This window comes from Polyergus mexicanus, unplaced genomic scaffold (assembly GCF_030449975.1).
Source record: "Polyergus mexicanus isolate NDT 795.1 unplaced genomic scaffold, iyPolMexi1.0 SCAF_13, whole genome shotgun sequence".
NCBI classification, from domain to species: Eukaryota; Metazoa; Arthropoda; class Insecta; order Hymenoptera; family Formicidae; genus Polyergus; species Polyergus mexicanus.
In genome coordinates, this window is record NW_027223333.1 from 1,609,054 (window position 1) to 1,631,289 (window position 22,236).

Here is a 22,236-nt window from a genome sequence, read left to right on the forward strand (position 1 = left end):
CACGGGTAAGTCCGACGAACCTGAAAATATTTGTTCTTCTCGAGGAAGAAGCGATACCGCATCCGGCGACCAGAAATTGAATGGAATTCCCCGCGGTGGTTTTGCCAAGCGTATCTGGGTCGTCGGTCGGTCTGACCGGGCGGACGAAAACACGTTGATTCTTACCACTGTGAATCCGCGACAGCTGCATTCGTCGATAGATCTTCATATATAATCTACGCGCGGAGGATAGAAATGCTAATCCCGTCGTCGCGAATATCGATGTAAGAGAAATCATTCGGTTTCTCGTCGTGACGCATTTTATTCGGTTCGTTGGTCCTTCGAACACTCGCTATTCTACAAGTTGCATCGTTCACGCAAGAGTTCGTTCGTCGCCGCATCTTCACCAATTCGCCAATTCGTCGTCGAGTTTACACGAGTTGTCATTTTCAATAATCGCTTCGCAATCGATAGAAAGTCCGACGAGTACGATCGTTGCAGCATGTACCCCTTACCGCTTAAAAGTATACGAATCCCGCGCGATTGCACGGGACACGGAGAGAGATTGCTTAAGGAAACCGCGAACAGGACCGGCTGGACTCGTACACTCGGAAGCGAGAATTGACAGATTATTTACGTGCGATTTATTTACCGTTAGTCCCCGCGCATCATCTTCTTTCTCGTTTTCGTCTACCTTCGCGCACTTTACTACTCCGGCGATCGCAATACGGAAAGAAGATCGAGCTGATTTATATAGAGTCCAGCAGGTGATGGATACGTCCTCCCTCCCCTTCTGGTCTCACTAACCTCGCACCATCCTCGTAGTCGTTCCCTCAATCTCGTCTGGGTGAAACTGTCGGCCGTACTACTCTCTTACTGCAGCGCCTCGTGATCGACCAGTCACCTCGCGAAGGAGCCGGCGTGCAGGAGCAACAGGAGTAACGCGAGCGTCCTCGTGGCCGCGCCGCTGTTGCTAGAGTTCCCGTGCTGCATGGCCGCCGGATGCTCCCCTGAAACCCAAGAAAGCCGCATGCACATAAATTATTTTGCAGAGACGGAGGTTAGGCGATAGGGGATGCGGCGAATGGAAAATTTACATCCCTCGCCCGCGCGTTCGTTCTCTCTGCTCCTTGAGAAACTCGCATGCATGAGAAGAATGTACACAGCATGATCCAGGAGACCTTGCCTTCATTTTAATCATGACTTGTTTGACAAATTTGAAATTCAGATATATATTGTATAAATATATATATTTTTTTCTTATTATTAAATATTTCGACAATTAAAACGCGAATAAAAAATAAATCGAGAAAATATATCAACTTGAAGTTAAATAAACTTCAATGGTGAAGTGAATTGATTCAACTATATTTAATCGTGCATTATTCGTATCATTATCGAGGATATTATATTAGAATAGATTTCCGCATGCGTATGATAATCGAAGCCATACTAACGTTTGTTAGAATAATCACGAATAATTAATCACGATTGCGCGAAATTAACAACACCGTAGCTCTTGTACATAAATTATTTTCTCTATTACAAATACATAAATATTTGAGTAAAGCATATACATGGAATTTTGTCTCTATATTTATTTTTTCTATATTTATTTTACGAATTGTATTAGCGATAAACAAAAGGATGTGTGTGGCTGAGTATTGATGAATTTAAACATTTACAATTACAATAATATCTATCGAATTACTGTATCAATCTCAGAGTAAGTTTATCGTTCGTGAAATGGGTCAGTAGATATAAGTGAAATAACAATGATAGCGTAGCGACATAAAAAACTGGAGATTCCACTCAGAGATATTCGCGTGCGCTTTCGCAGACGTAAGGCCGAATGTTCGCCCAGGGCGAAGCCAAAATCTCCGTCGCGCCGGGTATCGATTTCAAATAAATCAAATGTTCAAGCGAACATTTACGTTAGATATTGCAATAGCGTTACCGTTTGTCCTCGAATGGCTCGCGAGAAACAGCGAGATTTCTGAGAAACTGCGACTCCGACTAAAATGTCGACGCCAGCGGCGTTTCCAGTAACCAAGTTGCATTGATACGAGGGCATTCGGCGTAACGACATAAGCGTGAGTCGTGCATATCCAACAACTACCATCCGAACTCACCGAGACGAGGGGAGGAGTAGGAGCTATAACAACGGATCCTTGGAGAACCTTACGCGAGAACCCTCAGGTGCTGTACCAGTAATCACTTATCGGTCGCTCCAAGTTGCCGTCGAACTACGAGAGTTCTTCTCGTACTTCTTAGAGAGTACGTAACCGTAAGTGTCTTATTCGGCCACGATGCTGAAGTTATTATTAATTCAACGTGTTGCGCGGGTATCGCGAAACTTCATTATCGCAGTGTACGTTTCCAAGCACGCGAGACACTCGAGTGCGTTACATTTACGCAGTTTCTTAATAATATCAAATTGCGATTGCACCAGAGTTTCTCCATGCACTGCACGGGCAATTAATTATACTATCGCGATAAGTTTTTTCATTAAGATTGGCATTAATCAAACCAAACACTATTTAATAAGAAATATATATATCGTGTCGAGAGAGAAAATTGTGAAAAAAAAAAAAAATGTAAAACGTCAAACATTCGATCTAAAAATAGAATAACTTTTCTGAATAATATTTTTAATATTTTCACATATTTTCTTTCTAATTTTTTTTTTTTTTTTTTTCAAATCAATTTTTAAAACGCAATCTCTATATTATAAAAATATCGTAAAATCAGATATTGTAATAAATCTTTAGAAATCGTGCACGCGAAGCGTCGTGTATTTTTCTTTGACGAGAAAATTTTCCAAACAATTTTATCCATAGCTATCTTACGCAATCGCTTGTCGCTACGCCGATCGAATTCGAGAGGATATACTAAAACTAACCGAGACCTAAAGATTGATGCAAGACGTCGCGCTAGAAGATCAATGAAAAAGTACAATATCAAGCGCGCGCGCGCGCGCGCTCACTTGAGCGAAAAGGTCGAATTTCTTTCGACCCCAACAGTGCACCTACCTACCCGCAATTCTTCCCTCCCCCTTTTCTGCGCGTATCCATTCGACGGGATGGATTTCTGCGCTGAAACGTATTTCCCCCCCCCTTCCCCCCTTCCCCCCCGCACCACCCCGACGTCCGTCTGGAGCGCGAGCTAATTTACGACTCGCAATTCGACGAACGACTGCGCGGCCGCAAAAAGCGCTCATTTTTCAGCGAAAACGAGCATCAGCGTCTCGGGGAAAAAAAAGAAAGTGAGAGAGAGAGAGAGAGAGAGAGAGAGAAAGGGAAGGTGAAGGGAACGATGGAAAGAGGTAAAAGATGCGAGTGAGCGACTCGCGAAGCGGCGACCCGCGGAAGTAAATCGACAGCAACGGGGATAAAACTGCTCGGGGCTTTTCGATGGAAAGCGGGGCATCGACGATACGTCCTACGCCCTTAGAAGACGCTGATGTAACGCAGCACCGGCCCCTGAGTGCTTACACAAGTTCAAACAGAAAATGCACGGCGCGTTGCGGTGAAGTGGAGCTGTATTTAGGATTTTAATTTATTATACACAAGGGAGTGTATATATAGAGTTACATCGTCCATTTATCTTCTTGTTATTACTCTACAAATAAATGATCTCTTTTCTAACTTCTCTGGGGCTGCCCTTTAAAAGCATCCCTTGATAAGCATTCATTAAATGTGATGAAAATATAATATATTCGTGCAATAACTCGACATAAAATAAAACAACAATACGAAAATTATTATGTATTATTTTTCAGAATAATTATTTGCATATAATAGTTTTTTTTTCCCAAAATTTTTTTTATTTTTGGTTATATCGAAAATAAAATATTAAATAAATACGATAGTCTACATTTTCAAAAGAATTAAGCAAAAGGTAAATTATTAATCTGAATGCACCGAGTATTTTTTTTATTTTTTATTTTTTTTTTGCAATCCATACACTGCAATTTTACATCGCGGATATGCTAATAGTGCGTTTTAATATTAACAAGCGTAATCGTCGCCGCGCTTACTCACGGACGCGAGTTAAACAAATAAAGCACAGCGGAAATCGACAGAGATAAATACGTTTTAAAATTGCACGAAACTCGAACGAGACATCATCATGTGTACGCGGAATAGGAAAATAGCGAATTTTCAACAGCAATCTCGATAATGTTTTCGATTGCGGATTATAAAAAATACGAGCCGTCTCTAATAACAGGAGCGAGTATCGATGGATAAAAAAAAAAAAAAAAAAAAAAATCTGTTAAAATTGTTACATGCAACAATTCTCTAAATATGTCGAAAAAATCTCGCTGCTCGAAATTATTTTAAATTATTTCATTCCTGACGCGGTAATTATTACGGCGCTTTTATTTACGCATGCCACCATCACGCCCAGTTACGTAACATTACTCTATATGTAATATTGGCCGAGCTCTTGAATCAACATTAGTAACAACGGATAACGCGGCTGACGTTGATAGATTAACCCGCGGTCGACGCTAATCGGGAAGAGAAAAGCTAATCTCGATATCAATGACGACGCAATTCGCATGCTTGCGAATTTCCGGCTCGCGAAATGATGTCGCAAAAATTCTCTCTCTCTCTCTCTCTCTCTTTCTCTTCTTCGCGTAATCATACGCGCATCCACAAATCCGATTTCGTAACTTTTGACTTTGACGTTTGCGCAGCCGGATTCGTTGGATCATAAATCAAACGCGTGTAACAGAAATATATCGTGTATGCTTTTCGGTCACTTGCACATCGTTTGGAGTTAGTCTTTTTAGGGCAAATGCGTTTTATACAAATAATAAAATAATTACTGTATAAAATCGCTGTATGAAATCTTATTATTTTTGTCATGAAATAGAATGTGTTTTGCTACCACAATAAACAGATGCAATTATCGTTCAACTACAGCGAGCAATGTTAAGTTGAATATCTAATATTACAGATAGTTAAACTTTAATCCTTTCGTCGAATAAGCTTTTGTCTGTAAATTAGAATAGATTGAACAACCGTAATCTATAAAATATTTCCTAAAATTTATACAGATATTCAAGAGTACTTTTCATCAATTTAGATTTTTGTAAAATTGACAACGCAATCATATAAAGTTACTTTATATACATTGATATTAGATGCATTGCAACGTGAACAATCGAATATACGGCCATAATAATCGATGAAAAAAAATAATCTTTGACATCTAAAAATAATCGAGTTTCAGGCAAACATTCGATCGAATTGGATTAATCGCGAGATTGGCAATTTACCGGCGCTATTTGCGGCCGTATTAACGGCCCTGTATGTGCCCGGATATTCAAAGGCTAGGCTCGGAGATGTATGGTACCAATTAGCAAATCAGTTGTCACCAATGTTTACTCGTGACTGATGAAGGCAGTGATCTCGCCGACGGTAGCGCACGTGAATCTGACGTAATGGCGAAATCAAGCGACCGAAAATTTTCCGCGAAATCGCGCACAGCCAGCGAAATTCTACATTTTATTGTAAGTCAGCCGTTTTAGCTGCGCGCGAACGAAATGGCGTGATTTCATTATACGACACTTGCATTGTCTCTCATACGTGAAATATGTAACCATCGGTTAAATTGGATTCGGTTACGCGAGAACAGGCTAAACAAAACATTTACCAGAAATTGCAGGAAAGTTACCGTGAAACTCGATAAAATTTCGATTAAAAGACACAATATGCCAACATTCCAACCGCAAAATAATGTTTTATACATTTTTGAATAATTATAATTATTATTTTGAAATTACCTTGACACGCTGAAGCGCGGTCAGCTTTATTCCTAGACATAATCATCGCGTAAAAATTTTACGTCAATGTGCAATTTACATTAAATTTTTTTACATTAATGAAAATTGCTCTCGCGTCGCGCACAAACGCGTGAATTAATTTTTTTTAAATTACTATTCAGGATTCCGAGTAATAAAAAAGTGTAATCAAAGCGCGTGCTCGTGTTATCGCAGCAACCTCGGAGTATCGTCGGTCGGACGAATACATCGATCGTCCCCCTCACATAGCACAACACCAAGAATTTCTATTAATCGCTGTTTAATAAACCGCGAGTTATTCTCTCCCCCTCTCCCCGTCTCTCTCTCTCTTTCTCTTGGTGTGCTTTTTATGCCTCCGCGACTTTCCAAGTGTCGCCGTACGGTCGCTTAAATCACGGTTGAACTTCCGGGCGCGCTTCTCGGGAGGAGGGGGCACGTTTTTTTCCCCTCGTCCTTGAAAGTAAAATATACCTACACCTATACGGGTACTCGACGATCCCCCCCGACTGTCCGTGTGAGCTGTCCTTATGAAAATAATCTCGATCATAAAACTTGTCGAAGTAATTTTCCTCGCGAGTACGGGTTGCGCGCCGCGGACCTTAATCCCATTAAGGCGATCCTGATTTGCAGTCAGCGCGAGTGTCGGGACGAGAAAAGGACAACGAAGAGGAGGTGGAGGAGGAGACTGGCACACGCTCTCTTATATAGCGCAACGCGCAGAGGCAGCTGCCGAGAATTATTGCCCGTTTTTTACGCGACATTAGTAGGAGAGCATCCGGCCCGACGATGAATAGGCGGGCGCGTTAATACAATGTAACCACCGCGAGGATACACTGCGTCGCGAACGAGCTCGTAACGCCCGCGTTGACCTTCTCCGGGTCTATTCATCTCGAAAAGGGCGAGCGCCGCGAGGATCCGGGAAGGAGGAAAATACGACCGTCGTTCACTTCATTCCCGCGGTAATCCCGAAATGCGCTCGCGTATGTTCGCTCACTGTGCACAAGAACGGATGTCTTCTACGTGATGACCAATGAAACTCGAGCTTCAAAGAGTCCCTCTTCATTCGTGTTGATCATCGAATTAAATTATTAAAATATCGATTTATTAGATTAATAATTTAATAGAATATATATATATTGTATATACAGTATATAAGCATAAATATATAATCTCTTTTAAAATACGTGATCGAAATTAATTATATTTCGCTTTTGCCAGACTTGAAATCTTACAATTCTTGCTCGTGATATTTTAACGTAGTTGATCGCGAGAAAATAAAATTTATATTCAAATGTCATAGTAACGAAACGTTTCTATCTGAATAAGAAAAACTCAATTAGAAAATCGTCATAAGACATGACGTTTCCGTTCATTATAAAAACCGATCTTTTATATTTGAATATGCCAAGAAAAATCACCAGGGTTCATTACGTTACGTCAGAAACAAATGTAAATTACGAATCAGTGATTCCTTCAGAGATATGATTACCTTGCAAAGTACAATTTGTTTAGGCGAGGCAACAAAGGGCCTGTACGTAAAATCCGACCGTAGAATACTGAAGAATAATAGAAATTACTCAGATTCTCCGATTATCGTTACGACCACGGCATTGAAAGTTCGTTGGAGTTAACGTAAAGAATTCTCGGAACCGCGCGTGCAATTAGTTTGCAACGCGAATCGATCGTGACAGGGGTAAAATACCGTGTTCCAACCCGGGCAGTTCGCCGGAAAGCTCATACGTGAGTTGCACGTCGAAATGTAAGAAACGCGTACGTAATTTTCGTATCACGCATCTCGATTAAACGAAGCGCTATCCCGTAAATGCATGCTCGCCAAATTTTACGATTATCTAAAAGGACATGCTCCAAATACTCCGATATATTCGTGCGCGAGAATCAAAATGAGAAATGTTCGATATCACATGCATTACATTGCACGGAATGATTGTAAAGCTGGGTGTCACAGATGTCACGTTCTCCGAACCACAGAGACCATTGGGAATAATAGTGGTAGAGCAACGTTAAAAGCGTCATACTCAAAATAACAATAATTATTGGAATTTGAAACGTTTGAAATTTAAATTAAAAAAAGTATTTTTTGAATCAAACTACGTTTGATGAAGAAGCGCGAATAAAAAGAGTTGGTTGTATTGAATAATAAAATATTTCTCCGCGTCATCTCTGTCCTCATTTTCACTGTTATTTTATCTTCAAATGTGCCAATGACACGGTGGAGAAAGATTTTGAGAGAGAATTCGCCTCTCGTGCAAATCGTGACAAATGTGGCTGCGTCTGGCGAAATTCTTTTTGTTCATCGCCATGTAATGGAACGAAGATCTAATTTCGCGCATCGCGCAACGAGTGGACGTAGATAGATCCGATTGGGCGACTTTAGCGCAAGCCACAAATGGTCGGAGCGATCAATCTCCATCGAACCTGTTTCGAGAATAGTGAGAATGACATATGAATACCAGATATATATCGTGAAGGATACCGGAGAAGCACGTTCGTCCTGATCCGATGTAAGGCCCTCGCGTTATCTTTTTGTAGTCTTTTTTTTTTCATATCTATAATATTTTTGTTGATCTTCCGTTTCACTTCTCGACGATACGGCGTTATGCGCAAAAGCGAGCCGTCTGTAGCTCGAGTTCGGGTATAGATTTCAGAACATCTGTCGACGTATCGCATTCACAGTTATCGAATGACACAATGCACATACGCGTAATTTGAGCTATCGCGGTATGGCCAAAACGGCGAACATACATTTCATTGGTATCGCTGAATGCTGAACGTTTGCTTGATTGACGAACAGTCAAATGTCTCGTTATGTTAACAAATCGAATAGCGCGAACAGTAATCATGTATACTTACGATATATCTATCCGTCTTTGTGCTCAACTTTTCGATATGTATTAATCCCACGCTCAAGAATTAATATTTTTGTTATGAAAGAGGTTTTTTTTTTTTTCAATTTTTCTTACTTTTCACAAATTAAAAATTCTAATATACATTTTGCCATTCGCAAAATTATGTAAAATATATATCGTCGTTTCGCTTCGTGTTCTAATGTTACTGAACATTAGTATACAATCCTCGTTGCTCCATGCGCTAAGTGTATCGAATAACCATTTGTATTACGATACAAGAGAAGCTCGGAGCACAACTCGGTCGAGCATAACGATTCGATGATGATAGACTTGGATCGTTTGAAGGCAAAGAACGGGCAAAGAAGAAAAGAAGTTACGTCGTCGGAAAGGTTCGTCGAAGGGAAGAAAGAACTCTCCGTGCCGGAAAATTCGCGGTGACGACAATGACGGGCGAACGGATTAAAACTTTGTCATCGGCATCGCAGGATAATTGGTTTGGTTATCGGAGCCCCCTCTCCCCCTTTCACCCTCACCCGTCTCTCGACACTGTATCGCGAACAACTCGTCGTACAATCTGGGGGTACCACCTCGTTTGGATATCGACGTCGCTTTCCACGCCTCCGCGCACTTTCCGCTTTGCGTTCCCCTCTATCTGTTCCTTTAATCTCGCGTATCCGCTTCGCTCTGCTCCAGGTTCCGCTTCGCGTAGCTCACAGCTCGAAATCATCCGTTCAATCTTTCTTTACGAACGCGATGTTTTCCTCGGCCTGCTCGTAACTCGCGCCGATGACAGATATGTTTTACAACGAAAATCCTTCATCAAACTCGCAAGCGTAAAACTACAGAATACGCGAGACTTTAATTAACGAATGTTTGCGAATATTCTCCGACGCATATTTTTTTAAATAAAAACGTGATTGTATCTAGGAAGATATATCAAAAATACCATATATAATAATATGATTGAGAATACATATACAGAAAGCAATATAAATTTACATAAAACTTTTCTAGTAATTTCATCGATAGTATTAATGTATAGATTTTTTATCTTTAGAATGGAAACTTTAGAATGAAGATTCTTATAAAAAGAGGCTTTATTATTGAAGATATTAATATGATGAGAAGAATAAGAACTTTTACATACTTTTAATCGTGTAAAAGTAATATGGCTTTGAAAAGAGCCCTATTTCAATGTTGATCCTATTAAATCACGAGAACAGACCGATAACAATCGAGAAATAAGTACGGTTCGTTAAAGCGATAAAATTTTCTCTGCATGGCGATAGAGATGAGTCCAGGGCCCGGTAATAGCATCAAAGGGTAGCTTTGTACGTCGATACGCGGGAGAAAAAGCCTTTCCCTCCTCATCGCTGTTAACTGACAAAGAATCGATGTACTCGAAACATTTATGGGTAGCGATGTCAAGTTGCGATACCGTAATTCGGCGGCGGTTACTACTGGCTATCGTTTTCCTGTCAGTCCGTTGCGCGCGCAATGGCCCATTTTCATTTGCCTTTATCCATTTTAATATCACCATTTCCATGTCCAACAGCTGGCGTTAAGCAGATCAGAGTCGCTATCGCGGGAGTTAATGGCGAAATGCAATGGGCGCGGCAAGATAACCGATTTCCCCTTTAATTTCATTGATGCTATCAATAAAATAAAGCTTATTCGACTTTATTAGATCGTTATTCTATTAAACGCGTCAAATTATAATATTAATATTTATATTTTGTGATAAATCGATGTGAATAAATCACTTCAATTTGACACTATTATAATTAAACGAGCTTCGAAAATAATTTACACGAGTAATTTCGATGAAAAAAATATGCGAGTGTATCCCCGTTTACGAATATGAAATAATATAAAGTGTTATGCAATGACGTATTATTATGTAATCAATGCTGTATAAAAGACGACGTTCTCGAATAGGATAGAGTCAGACGACGGGTGGGTGAACGAGGAGCTGAAGCTAGGTAGCTCTCTTTCATGTCTCATGATCGGCGAGGTCCATTTCTCAACGATAAAATATTGTAGCCGATTTTGCATTATCGCGCCATGTCGCAGCTTTAATTATGCGAGCGTCGTATCTACCCGCCGTAGGTGCACGGTCATTTATTGCTTTCAACGCGTCGTAGGCGTTTCTTCAAGCGCACCGGCAACATGCACTTGATAAGCTAACCGCGGTTTACCTTCGTACAGTGTCGACGTAAGATAAATGTAAGGTAAATATCAGTATATCTCTGAAACAATGCTTGACTCTTGTTTAATTCCTTTCCATATATCTCTCTCTTACAAAATATCTTTCAAGAGCTCTCTCAATTCTTTAAAAAATTTCTTTTTTCTTTTTTTTGCAGAATTTTTTAATTAAATTGTATAAAAATGTTTGTATTGTCTAATGGTTACGAAATAAGATCGCAACATCCTGTAATTTGTACGTTCGTCTTAAGCTATAATCCCCCAAATTGACGACTCAAACTTTAAAGAGAAAGCTCTGCTCGTTACGTCTTCTATTTCCTCGTTTTCCGTGCGAGGGACGACCTCGAGGTTGTACCAAGGGATAGAATTTTATCCTTCTCTAAGCATTATCGAAACGAACGGCGCTATCGAAACGAAGAGAGCATCGTCGTAAGTGTTATCGACAAACGCTTTCTCCGTTTTTCTGTCCTCCGTAAGTGGCGTCTGCGGGCAAAATTGCGGCTGCGTAAATTTAAATCACCGATGCCGTGTCTTAAGATCATTTGATAGAGAACAGACCGGCTAATTCTCTCTTGTACCATAACGGAATGGCCTTTGGTACAAAGACGTCGAGGACTAACCGAAGAGGCAAGTTAAAATAGTAAAAGTTTCTTAACTACGTCTGCAATCGTTACGGCAACGAGATGAAGCAACTTTAATTGGACCATGTAAATATACTCTTGGCACCTCGCTTAGCTTTAATACTCTTCTAACTAATTGGTATTTATTTATATCGTGACTTTTGCCAACTACTCGAAATACTCGACTTACTCGAAATTCGCGAACATTCTTAATAATCTTTATAATAATCGTCGGTACCCCCGATTATTCGCGAACATCGGAAAAATTATCTGAATATCTGAATAGTTCCAAAAATAATAAAAAAAAATTGAGTGTTGGGTTTGGTTGATATAGAAAATACCAAGATCTATATGCCGATAAACATAATCCTCGACAAGGTCTCGTTTCAGTTGATTCCGATCAGAAGCCTTCATCCATCACTTAACTTACTTTAGTAACGACTATCTCGCACGCAAATCGAACATAGAAGCCTTTAATTCGTGTCCCCACATTGGCCTCTGCTTAAAATAGAAGATAGAGTAATGACGAGGCGCGTGATAATAAAAAAAGCGTGTCGAGAAAAGCTAAATCATCGTCGCGATTATTCCGTAAGCGCGTCGATCGATTCGCCGCATCGAAGCGCAATACGTGGCGGCAGATTCCGTGGGAAAACAAATTGTTTTCCCGTAACACCCTCCGTAAACCGTCCTCGCTCTCATAAGGCCGAAATCATGGCAATAGTCCAGACTGCTAATGAAAAAAGCGTGTTTCCAACAGTATTCCAACTGTCGCGGAATCGTCGTGTTCCGCTGCCACTCGAAACAAAGCGTGGCAGAAATCGATACCCGGCGTAAAAACCATGGGCCAACGAGTTCAGAACTATTTTCCATCTCTCATTAACTTCTTCCGCTGTTAAATTTAGCATAAATTTAAACAGCGAAAAAAAGTTAAAACAATAAGATTTCAACAATAAAGTATAATACATATAATAAAATACTAAAATCTAAAAAAGTTTGTCCATGTAAATATCTTTAATATTTTTTTATATAATAAAATATGAAGCGAGATATAACGTCTTTCTGACCGAGCGGAGTAAATCTTGAACGTTACGGATTGTTGACTTCGGATGACAAAACTACTTGACTTTCTTATCGCGGATGCGTGAAAGAAGAAAAACGGAAGAGGGACGTTAAAGAGTTTAAAATGGGATTACGCTAATGGGCAACCAGAGGTATCGTCACGCCGTAAAGTATCACCGGCAAAACTCGGAGATTAACTCCATCATTCCTCGACAAGTATTTCGCACTCTCCGCGTCCAATCGCGATCGGAGATTACAAAATGTTCGGCGCGAATAAACCGTTTTCCTATAATCCTCTCTATAAGCCCCGTTATAATTCAATGATACTTGCGTATATTTTGTAACAGTTTGCATATTTTCCCAGAAGTTATTATTCCCTGCATGCAAATATACATACAATATATCTACAATATTTCGTCAATTCTTGTAATCTGTTTTATAAAGTTTACTCTAATTGATCGTTCATTCATTATATGGTGTTTCGAATACTTGTTTATTATTTCGTTCACTCGACCGTAGTAAATATCGTTAGACGATAAAAAAAAAAAAAAATGTATGGAAAATTGCGTGTCATGTTATTTTCTCGTTTTCCGAATGACATTATTTAATTGTATGTCTCGAGCATATACCTTTGTGCGTAGTAAAACAGTGGGAATAAGAGTTAAAGCTAATGTCTACAAAAACTTTTAGTACCAGAAAGAACAAGAAATAACAGAGAACATCGGGAGCGAAGAAGCTCCCTGAAATCATTTTATTATTACGTCGCGAGTGTCGCCTGTCGATCAAGTTCGCGACAAAATGAGGGATTACGAGTGGCAAAACGCGCTGAGCAAATCCCTACTCTGCAAACTGCCAATAACTTGTTGTCAGTCGCAGCACGTACCATGTCTCAAAACGAGGCGACCGTATTTACGATGCGATTTTATAACGTAATAAAAAAGGATCGAAGGTAAATCGAGGAGTCTATAATTCGTCTCCGTAAACTTACCGTAATTCAACATTGGATAGCGAATCACTTCTCGACTTTGCTTACGACCTCTAAAATTCATGGTGAGATCGTATAGGCTTACACAAACACATTGCCTATTGGAATATATAAAAACTCAACAGATATTTTACGCCAAGGTTGACAGGATGACAATATTTTAATATAAATACACGGATCATTTTGCTTGTGCTTGATATTAATATGCGATATCTTGAAATTTTTAACGATGTAAATACATGATTAATTTTTTAATCGGAATATTAATAATAAAGAAATATCGCAACACTGTCTTTCGTATTCGATTATTACATCAAGCATCCAAGTAATACGAGAGTTAAAGTAATACGAGAATATTCAACGCAAGCAGCAAATAAATCATTTTCACATTATTTTCTTTCTGTAATTCGACAAGTTCGAGTATTCTTGATGTCACATTCCTTCCTAAAATAGGTACTGACATCGATGTCAAGTACAAAAAATTGTAGATGGCGAAAACTCTTGATTACTGCCGCTCGGAAAAATGATGAAATAAAGTGCGATGATGATTATGCAAAACTAATTAAACTAATAAAATAAAAGAAAATAAATAAAAATTCAACAAATAAAATTATAGCCCCGCTTTCAAGCCAGGAATGACATATTGACCGTTCTTTGACAGCTCGAAGACGCTGACATGTAAGAAGCTGACTGACAAGTAACAAGACGGCGCATAAAGGAGGGTGCGACGAAGCACCCTCGCGGAAAGTTTGTCTTTCGTGAAGATAAATAGAAGCGAACTGGGACATGAACCTCTTTGAACCTCGTTGTCCATCTAACAAATCTAACGTAGTGATGGTAGCGGGGAAGAATTTCCAACCTCCCCGCTCCCCCTCCTCTCGTTCTCTCTCTAACCTTCTTTTTGTTCGCCGTTGCTCGCGATCGTAGACGGAAGACAATAAATTCTGGTGCACAGTTACGGCACGAAACGCCGTTAACTCCCGATAATGTCTCTGTATTAGTTTCGTCTCGTTTGATCGCGCAACTTTTCTTATTCTCGCGCTGTCGGGAGGGAGTCACGTCCGACCATAGCCCGACAAGCTCCACTTCGTCGCCATATCTCGCCAACTACAATAAAATCCAACGATCGGCTTCGAGGGCGCATCATACGTACGATTGAACATACGCGATCGTGTGCATAAGAGCCTTACGTGTGCGTCGGTCCTGTCAACTCGATTGCTCGTCGGGGCAAATTGAGGATTTGTTTGCGTTGGCAATCGCGTCGGTTGTCTTGATAAATCCTTAAGCCGTCATGCGGAAATATCGTTCCACGTAGTACGAAGTGTTTACGGAGATCTACATACCCTTAGAGCCTTAGAATAATTTCTGATACGTAAGTAAATGGCATCCTGATAAAAGGCCGCAAACATCGCTTTCGCAAACAAAACGTATTTCGTTGAACGTGAATTTAATTTTAAAATAGTGACATATACCTCTATTTCTATACATCCCGTTACAACTGTTACATCGCGACAGTTTATATTCCGATATTCTGATTGAAAATTTGTTTCGCAAGTGAACTTATATAATAAAGTTTTAAAATAAATAATTGTTGGAAAACAGTTATACAGAATATTATACGATAAAAGTGACGATTTAAATGTTTAAATTAAAATATTCTATAACGCGCGTTATAATTTTGTTAAATATTTCATCAAGTAAATGTTTCCATCAGATTTTGTAAAGTTTGCATGACGTACGCACGTGCAATATTTTCCCCCCCAAAAAAATATCTTTAAATAATTTATTTTCTATCCACAATGCCATGCAAAATTCAAAATTAACGATGCATGACAAAACCATTGTTTTTTTTTAAACAACATTTTTATTTTTAAAAAAAGTTGTATTAAGCAAAGATTTGATAGAAAATAAAAATAAATAATAATTCTTTCCTATAACATTAGATTTAAATCGGTCAATATGATACTTACAAAACTTATAGTATTCCTCGCATTTCTTTTCATTTCATCAAATTTATGCTTCTTTTAAAATCATATTTTATTTTTTAAACGCTACAATATTTTGAATTTCAAATTACCTATAGATTTATATTTCTTAAAAAAATATTAATCAAGTTTAATAGTTATCAAACAGGCGTTAAAAGTTATGATTCGCGTCGCAGATATTTACGGTAAAAAGAAAAAAATCTTTTACAGCATCCCGTCTCATAATTGATAATTGATTTCTATGGAGTACGGGGAGCATGTATAATTTATCGTTCTACGCCTTATCGAAGAACTTGGCAATGTTTCAGGTTACTGGAAAGTTAACCGAGGCCGCGCAGATGTATCGACATCTACTGTCCCGGCTACAATCGCGCTGATAAATTGCACGTTATTATTTTCGCGCGAGCTGCGCGTGCTTACCGATTTAACGACGAGAACGTTCATATAAATATTAATAGCTGTGTTTCCTAAAAGTCACGAACGCGTCATTCTCAAGATAAAGAATGGGCGAATTAAATTACTTATATCACTTTTTAAAAATTTACTTATAGAAATTTAAAAAAATCAAGTTAACTGTATATAGAATTTTCGATACTTATTTATTTTCTCCTTTGTGTCGATGAAACGATATATTCGTTTCCATTGTTCTGTCACGGTTATAATTATACTAGATCGAAGGAGCAAAAAGGGCGACAGTGCGTCACGTGTCAAAATTCGACTTGGTAGAAGCAATATTGTTCGACGAGGCAATTGCAAAATAATCCGTCCCGCGTATTAGACCGCGTGCGCAATGATAAGCAAGGCAGAAATAATTTAATCAAAATTGCATATGCGGCGCACCGCAGTGTCTCGACGCGCACCGTCAGATATTCCAACGGCTGAATCGTATATGCAGATTTTCGGGATCGGGACGGAGCTCTATCGAAGACGACGCGTGTATCTTCCACGCACAAAGTTACTCGCCTATCACGGCTAATTATACGCATAATACGCAGCCCACGGGCCGCCTTGTTATTACACGCCGCAAAACTCGTTACTGAAATTTCGCGGGCCACGTTATTACGAGAGTGTGCGTTATACGCGCTATTTCGCGCTTTAATCTCCATGCCGACATTATCCTCCCCGTATTGTTCTGATCAAAAGTCTTTCTGGGGAGAAAGTCGAAGTTGAAATGCAAAGGGAGAGAGAGAGAGAAAGATATATTATGTACTCGCGTCTCTACCCGCGCATATGCGGTGCCATTACGTCAGACTGTGGCCGGGGGTAAATACGCATTCCGCGTATATACGGTGGCTTTCCCGTAACTTCCACAATTTAACTCACGGATATTGCAGTACATCACGCAGTAACGTAGTCCTTTGATAAGTCCCGCGGAGATTACAAGGACTTACGTTTCCGCGGCCAGGACGTTTCTCGACAATCCTTTCGCGCTACATGAAATTTTTGTCGCGCGAGAAAGAGTTTCGCGACGCGAAAAATCGTTTCTCTCTGCAAGTCGGTACAAATTAATTAAGACTTCAGTTCAGGCCGCCGATTCTCAAAGTTTTTTTTCCATTTATGTGTCTCCCGCGATTAACATTGCAATTTATATTCAAGAATACACAAAATAATGGCAATACCAAGAGTAGAGCGATACTGAAAGGGTTAACCAAAGCCGCCCGGAGCGGCGTTCTGGGCCGCAAATGTTTGCCCCAAATCCGCTGTGTACGCCCGCCGCGATTTACTTCCGATGACTGCGGTAGTATTTCCGATAACTGCGGTATTACTTCCGATAACGTCGGTATTACCTGCACGGGAATCCAAGTAGTGGAGAAAGAAATGAGGGAAAGAGAGAGAGAGAGAGAGAGAGAGAGAGAGAGAGAAAACGTAGAAAGATATTACCTATAGCAGTTTGCGCGATCTCTCATACCGCCGAGCAGTCACTTGACGTGCATATCTCAGGAGTGCTCGCGTGCCACGACAAGACACACGGACGTGAGGAACGAACGTAAGAAGGGAAGGAGAGAGCACACATCATGCCGGGTAACCGGCGTTAACCCGGCAGGGATTTGCACGGGACAATATCTCGACTGATTTATCCCCCCGAGCCCGAAGAGGTGGAAAAGGGCAGACGTGTCCGAAGGATTTATTTCTTCGGCGTTCAGCGTCGCGAAATAAAGAGAGAAGAGCCGACCTTTTTTTCCCTTCCCTTTCTTCTCGACAAGAATATCAGGTTTATTGCCGCTTGTACGCGGGGACGCGCGATCACGAATGCTGCGCGCGCGCTGAGCGGAGTGCATCGACGCGACGAATACGACCGACGACGCGCGTTTACAGCCTTTACCATTTAGTTTATCGGTAGAACACTCTTCTCCCGACCCCTCCTTCAAGCCCCGTGGGATTTACGGCCCGGTACGTAAAGTCAGATTACGCTTACTCTCATCCCCGTGACCGTCCCTTCGCGCCGCGCGCGCGTTCTCGCAATCGAGATATCGTGTGACTTCGCGCGTTCGTCCGACTAAAGTCGCCGATAACGTGTCCGATGTCGTTGTCAATGTGTATTCGTTTCGCGACAATCTAGATGAAACAAGGTAAAAAAAAAAAAGAAAAAAAAACTTGACCCCGTCACGCTCGTAGTTGCCATTTCGTTCTGAAAATGTATTTCTGTCCGTTACGACAATTTAAATGACGTTACCCGGAAAGCAATTTTGACGCAATAAAACGAGACTATTGTTGACTCTTGTAAAGGCTCTCCCCTCCCCCTCGCGTACTCTCAGTGGACAATGTAACCGCCGACAAAAGATCCATGTTAGAGAGATGAATTCTGACCGCTACTCTTAAGCTCTCGTACGTACGCACGCACGTTATACGCGATTTTACGAACGGGTCCGAGGTCAATGCTATCTTGACGAGGGTAACAATGGACGAATCAGCCCCGAATTGAATGATTAAGCTTTCAGAACTCTGTAATTTTTATCCTTGCTACATTACGTTAAACCCAAAGGAAAATAGCGATGATGAGTATGACGATTTGGGGGACGAGCAACGCGGAGAGAGATGTGGTCAGGGACGTTAATAAATATAACGTCACACAGATGTTTGATTAGCGTACCACCTTATTAATAAGTCGCCTGTCGGATGACCCGATTTAATCAACTTGTTCGAGGAAAACTCGGGGATATATTACACATCACGTGATTCCGGCGAAATAATTTATTTGTTGGCGCGATTTAATCAAAGTTATGACCATTCCCCAATGTTTTTCGATCATCACGACGTCGTACCCCTATTAGTTCTCAAATGAAGCCGCGGACCTAATTTCGATGACTCTGCGCACAAACGTAAGAGGGCACGAGGGGAACGGTGGAGTTAGTTGGAGACTTCATAGTTTGTCGTTAGATGCGAGTACGTATATAGTTTGCTTGACGAGAGTTTCATTCCGGCAAGTTCTCGCGCGGCTTTCCCCCGCAGTAATTACTTGTAAATCTCTTACGAATAACGGCAAACGCGAGATTAATTCCGTCTAGGATGCGTAATAATTGATGTTCTTACAACTAGTATAGAAAGTTAAATTGTTAAAATTGTTAAGCTCGTATAACGAATCTTTCCCTCTCTCTCTCTCTCTCTCTCTCTTTTACGTTGTTATTGAACTGTCTTCAAGATATATTGAAATTTTTATTCCTCTAAGATTCTTGTATGATTCCAACTACGTAATTTACAAATACATATTTCGCTCAAAGGAATAGGCAAGATTCGCAAAATAAACTACAAGTAAATTAGATTGCACGCTGCAATCGAGCGAGTTAAGAGAAAATCGATGACGCGCAGTCGAGCGATTTAATTTCGCTTCTTGTGATTCTGCCGTTTGCTTCTGCTGCAGAAAATTTCAATTTATTTTGCCGATTTGCCTGCGTCGGGATCGAATGTACGTGTAAACTTTCTCGCCGTGTACGCACCCACACATTTTATGCCGATGTATTATTATTTAATTCAGACGCGATAGAAATTGTTTCTCTTCAGCGTCCCTTCAAGTGGTCCACAACTTGAGTAATATCGAAAACTCTTTCGCCGGAAACTTGATTAAAACGGGTACAAAGTTGTCGAAATTAATTAATTGACTTTATACTTTCGCGTTTCTGGCGAAACTTACGAGAATCTTTGTTAAATTTAACGACAAATATCGCTATTCTTTCGTATCTCCATGTATATAACCGATATATAAATTAGAAAAAATTATATCGATAATATTAGAAAAACTATTACAGCGACGATTTATTCCGTGATCCTCACATTTATATTTTTAAATCAATTCGAAAAAAGATAATTTGCTAAAAATACCGTGTACAAGTGGATGAATTATGTAAAACCCTTTTATGAGGCAAAATGCTGACACTCTTATAAATATCGCTTGCTGTATATCTCTTATGCAATTATATATTTAACATTTATATTCGTATTAATATTTTTAGTTGACATTATCGACAATAATAACTGTTTAAAGTTTTATATGAAATGTCAGCATCGAGACTATACCCAGAAAGACTTTTTTATAAAAGAATAATCTCGTGACATTTCGGCAAATATTTTCGGTAATTTTATTCATGACTCACCCACCATTAAGCACGTGGACGAGGACGCTGGCTGATTCGGCTGTAGATGGTGCACAGGTGTAATTGCCGGAATCGGTTGGCAGCGCTTTGCTGATCAAAAGACGTGACGTTCGCGTCTGTTTCTCGGTCACAACACTAATGCCCCCGCGTTGACTGTAGTTTATCACACTGTCGCCCTTGTACCTGTAAAATTATCGAGAATAATTCGAGCCATTAGTAATGTAGCATAGAATATAAAATGAAGTCTATCTTAAAACAGCTGTCTTTGAACATGCTTGCTTCATCAACTCCCTGTCAAATTGTTGAATAAATTATGTAAAAGTAAATTGGACGGATATTACGATGTAAGTATTCATGCGCGAATGTAAAAAGAAGCGAGAGGATTTATGCGAATCGGCGCGAATTTTCGAGGGATCTATGGATTCCCTAAAAAACATAACTATTCAAGGAGCGTAACTCCGTCGAAGATTCACTTTATCGGAGATTCGTTTTACCGGGCATTCGTGTTGAAATTTTTCGATAAAGCAGATTCCGTCGAATGGAGGTCACTGTAAATTTTGATTTCGCAAAACTCGGCCGTGTCGAAATAAACGTGGAAGAAATTCAATCGCGCTATCGTCAAGGGAGAACGCTCGAACTCACCAATAGATGAAGGACGGTGGTTCCGGCGTTTGCAGCACGATGCAGGTCAGATTGATGTCGCTCCCGCTTTTGATATAGAGCTCTGAATTACCGTTGATCTTTGCCTTCGACACTGCACACGGGAATAGAACAAAGTTAAAGTGGTTTTTGGCCGATTTTACGCTCGGTCGAATCGACAAGTAAAGCCCGAACCAAAAAGTATGATCGCAAATTTTCCTTAAATTGTCGCAAAGCTGCAATTAACTCGCGTCGAAGGCGGCCGCTTAAAAATTCACTTAGGAAACAAACGGCTTTGGAAACTGGTATCGGAGCGCAGTATGGAACCTGTGTAATTGCTTTAAAACACAATCCCGACATCTATCTTCACAGTTTCCTTTTTCTATTTTTATCAACGAAAATTACACAGATGTGACATGGAAAATTATTTTTATTACTTTTAAATAATTTACGCATGTATAAAAAGTGACGTGTGTGTGTGTGTGTGTGATCTCGATTGTATAATTTATTTTATAACTTTCTATACTTTTTTTATAATATACTTGAGAAGTCGTCAAAATATTCTTAAAAAGAGACACGTGCTACGCACCTACTACGCTCAAGTTAAAAGCTTGACTAATCTTGGGTTCCGTCGAGACTTGACACTCATAGATCCCGCTGTCTCGCACTTGCGGCGAACTGATCTTCAGGGTCCACTCGTCGCTGCCATCGCTATGCAACGATTGAAAACGTTGGTCGTTTGTGTACGTTAGAATGCCGACAGTAAGGATATGTAAATCCCGTTGCCTGATCCATGAGACCTGCGCAATCAAGAAACACCTGCTGTTTCAGCAAGATACACCAAACTAGACACGAAGCCGGAAAGTTTGGTAAGTTGTCTTGTGCAACTTTCATCTCACGATGGCTTTCAAACGTGCATTTACACAAATTTACAATAGCGAAGCAGTGTAAAGATCTCTCTTGCTAAATTACATATATTTTTCTCCTACATAAATAAGAGAAATCTAAAATTTAAAAATTCTTAATCGCGATTTAGTTTCCGATCGTCTAAATGATATATCATGCGCATGAATGCAACCTTTGACTGATACCGACTGTTATGCGACAATCCATAATTTGCGCGTGAAGTTAGCCCGAGGCGAAACGCGATCGCGACAGACGCAGACGGTGCGTAATCTGCGTCGATCACGTTGATTTTACGATCCCAGATATAAACGTTCAGACGCATGTATGTACATACATAGGTGCGCGCGTTATCGAGGGCCGATGGCGTGGCTGTGAATGGCGAACGGAATGGACGCGGGGGAGTTAAAAGGGGACTCTGTCGGGAGAGGATGAAGAGGGGATAGGCTGGGAGAGAAATTTGATTTATTGGCGATTACGATCGGTGATTGGACTCTGACGGGTTCCTGTGCGTCATGCGGTGATGCATGAGCAGCGGCCGATAACGCGTAATGTCACCATTCGCCCGGGTCACCTATGCGCCTACCCGCGAA

General features: G+C 40.3%; 1 protein-coding gene across 3 annotated transcripts in view; it reads right to left on the reverse strand.

The window, feature by feature from the left end:
- Window positions 1–281: 281 nt before the first annotated feature.
- LOC138938924 (opioid-binding protein/cell adhesion molecule homolog) overlaps window positions 282–22,236 on the reverse strand; it is an 85,957-nt gene continuing 64,002 nt past the window's right edge. For 2 of the 3 annotated variants that reach the window (XM_070306329.1, XM_070306328.1), the window contains exons 4-7: window positions 21,330–21,540; window positions 20,744–20,855; window positions 20,106–20,284; window positions 282–989 (exon numbers count right to left, since the gene is read on the reverse strand). In XM_070306329.1, coding sequence (XP_070162430.1) covers window positions 880–989; window positions 20,106–20,284; window positions 20,744–20,855; window positions 21,330–21,540 — 612 coding nt within the window. In that variant the 3' untranslated portion in view covers window positions 282–879. Of the gene's footprint in view, window positions 990–20,101; window positions 20,285–20,743; window positions 20,856–21,329; window positions 21,541–22,236 lie in introns of all 3 variants that reach the window. The other variant, XM_070306330.1, reaches the window with a different exon arrangement.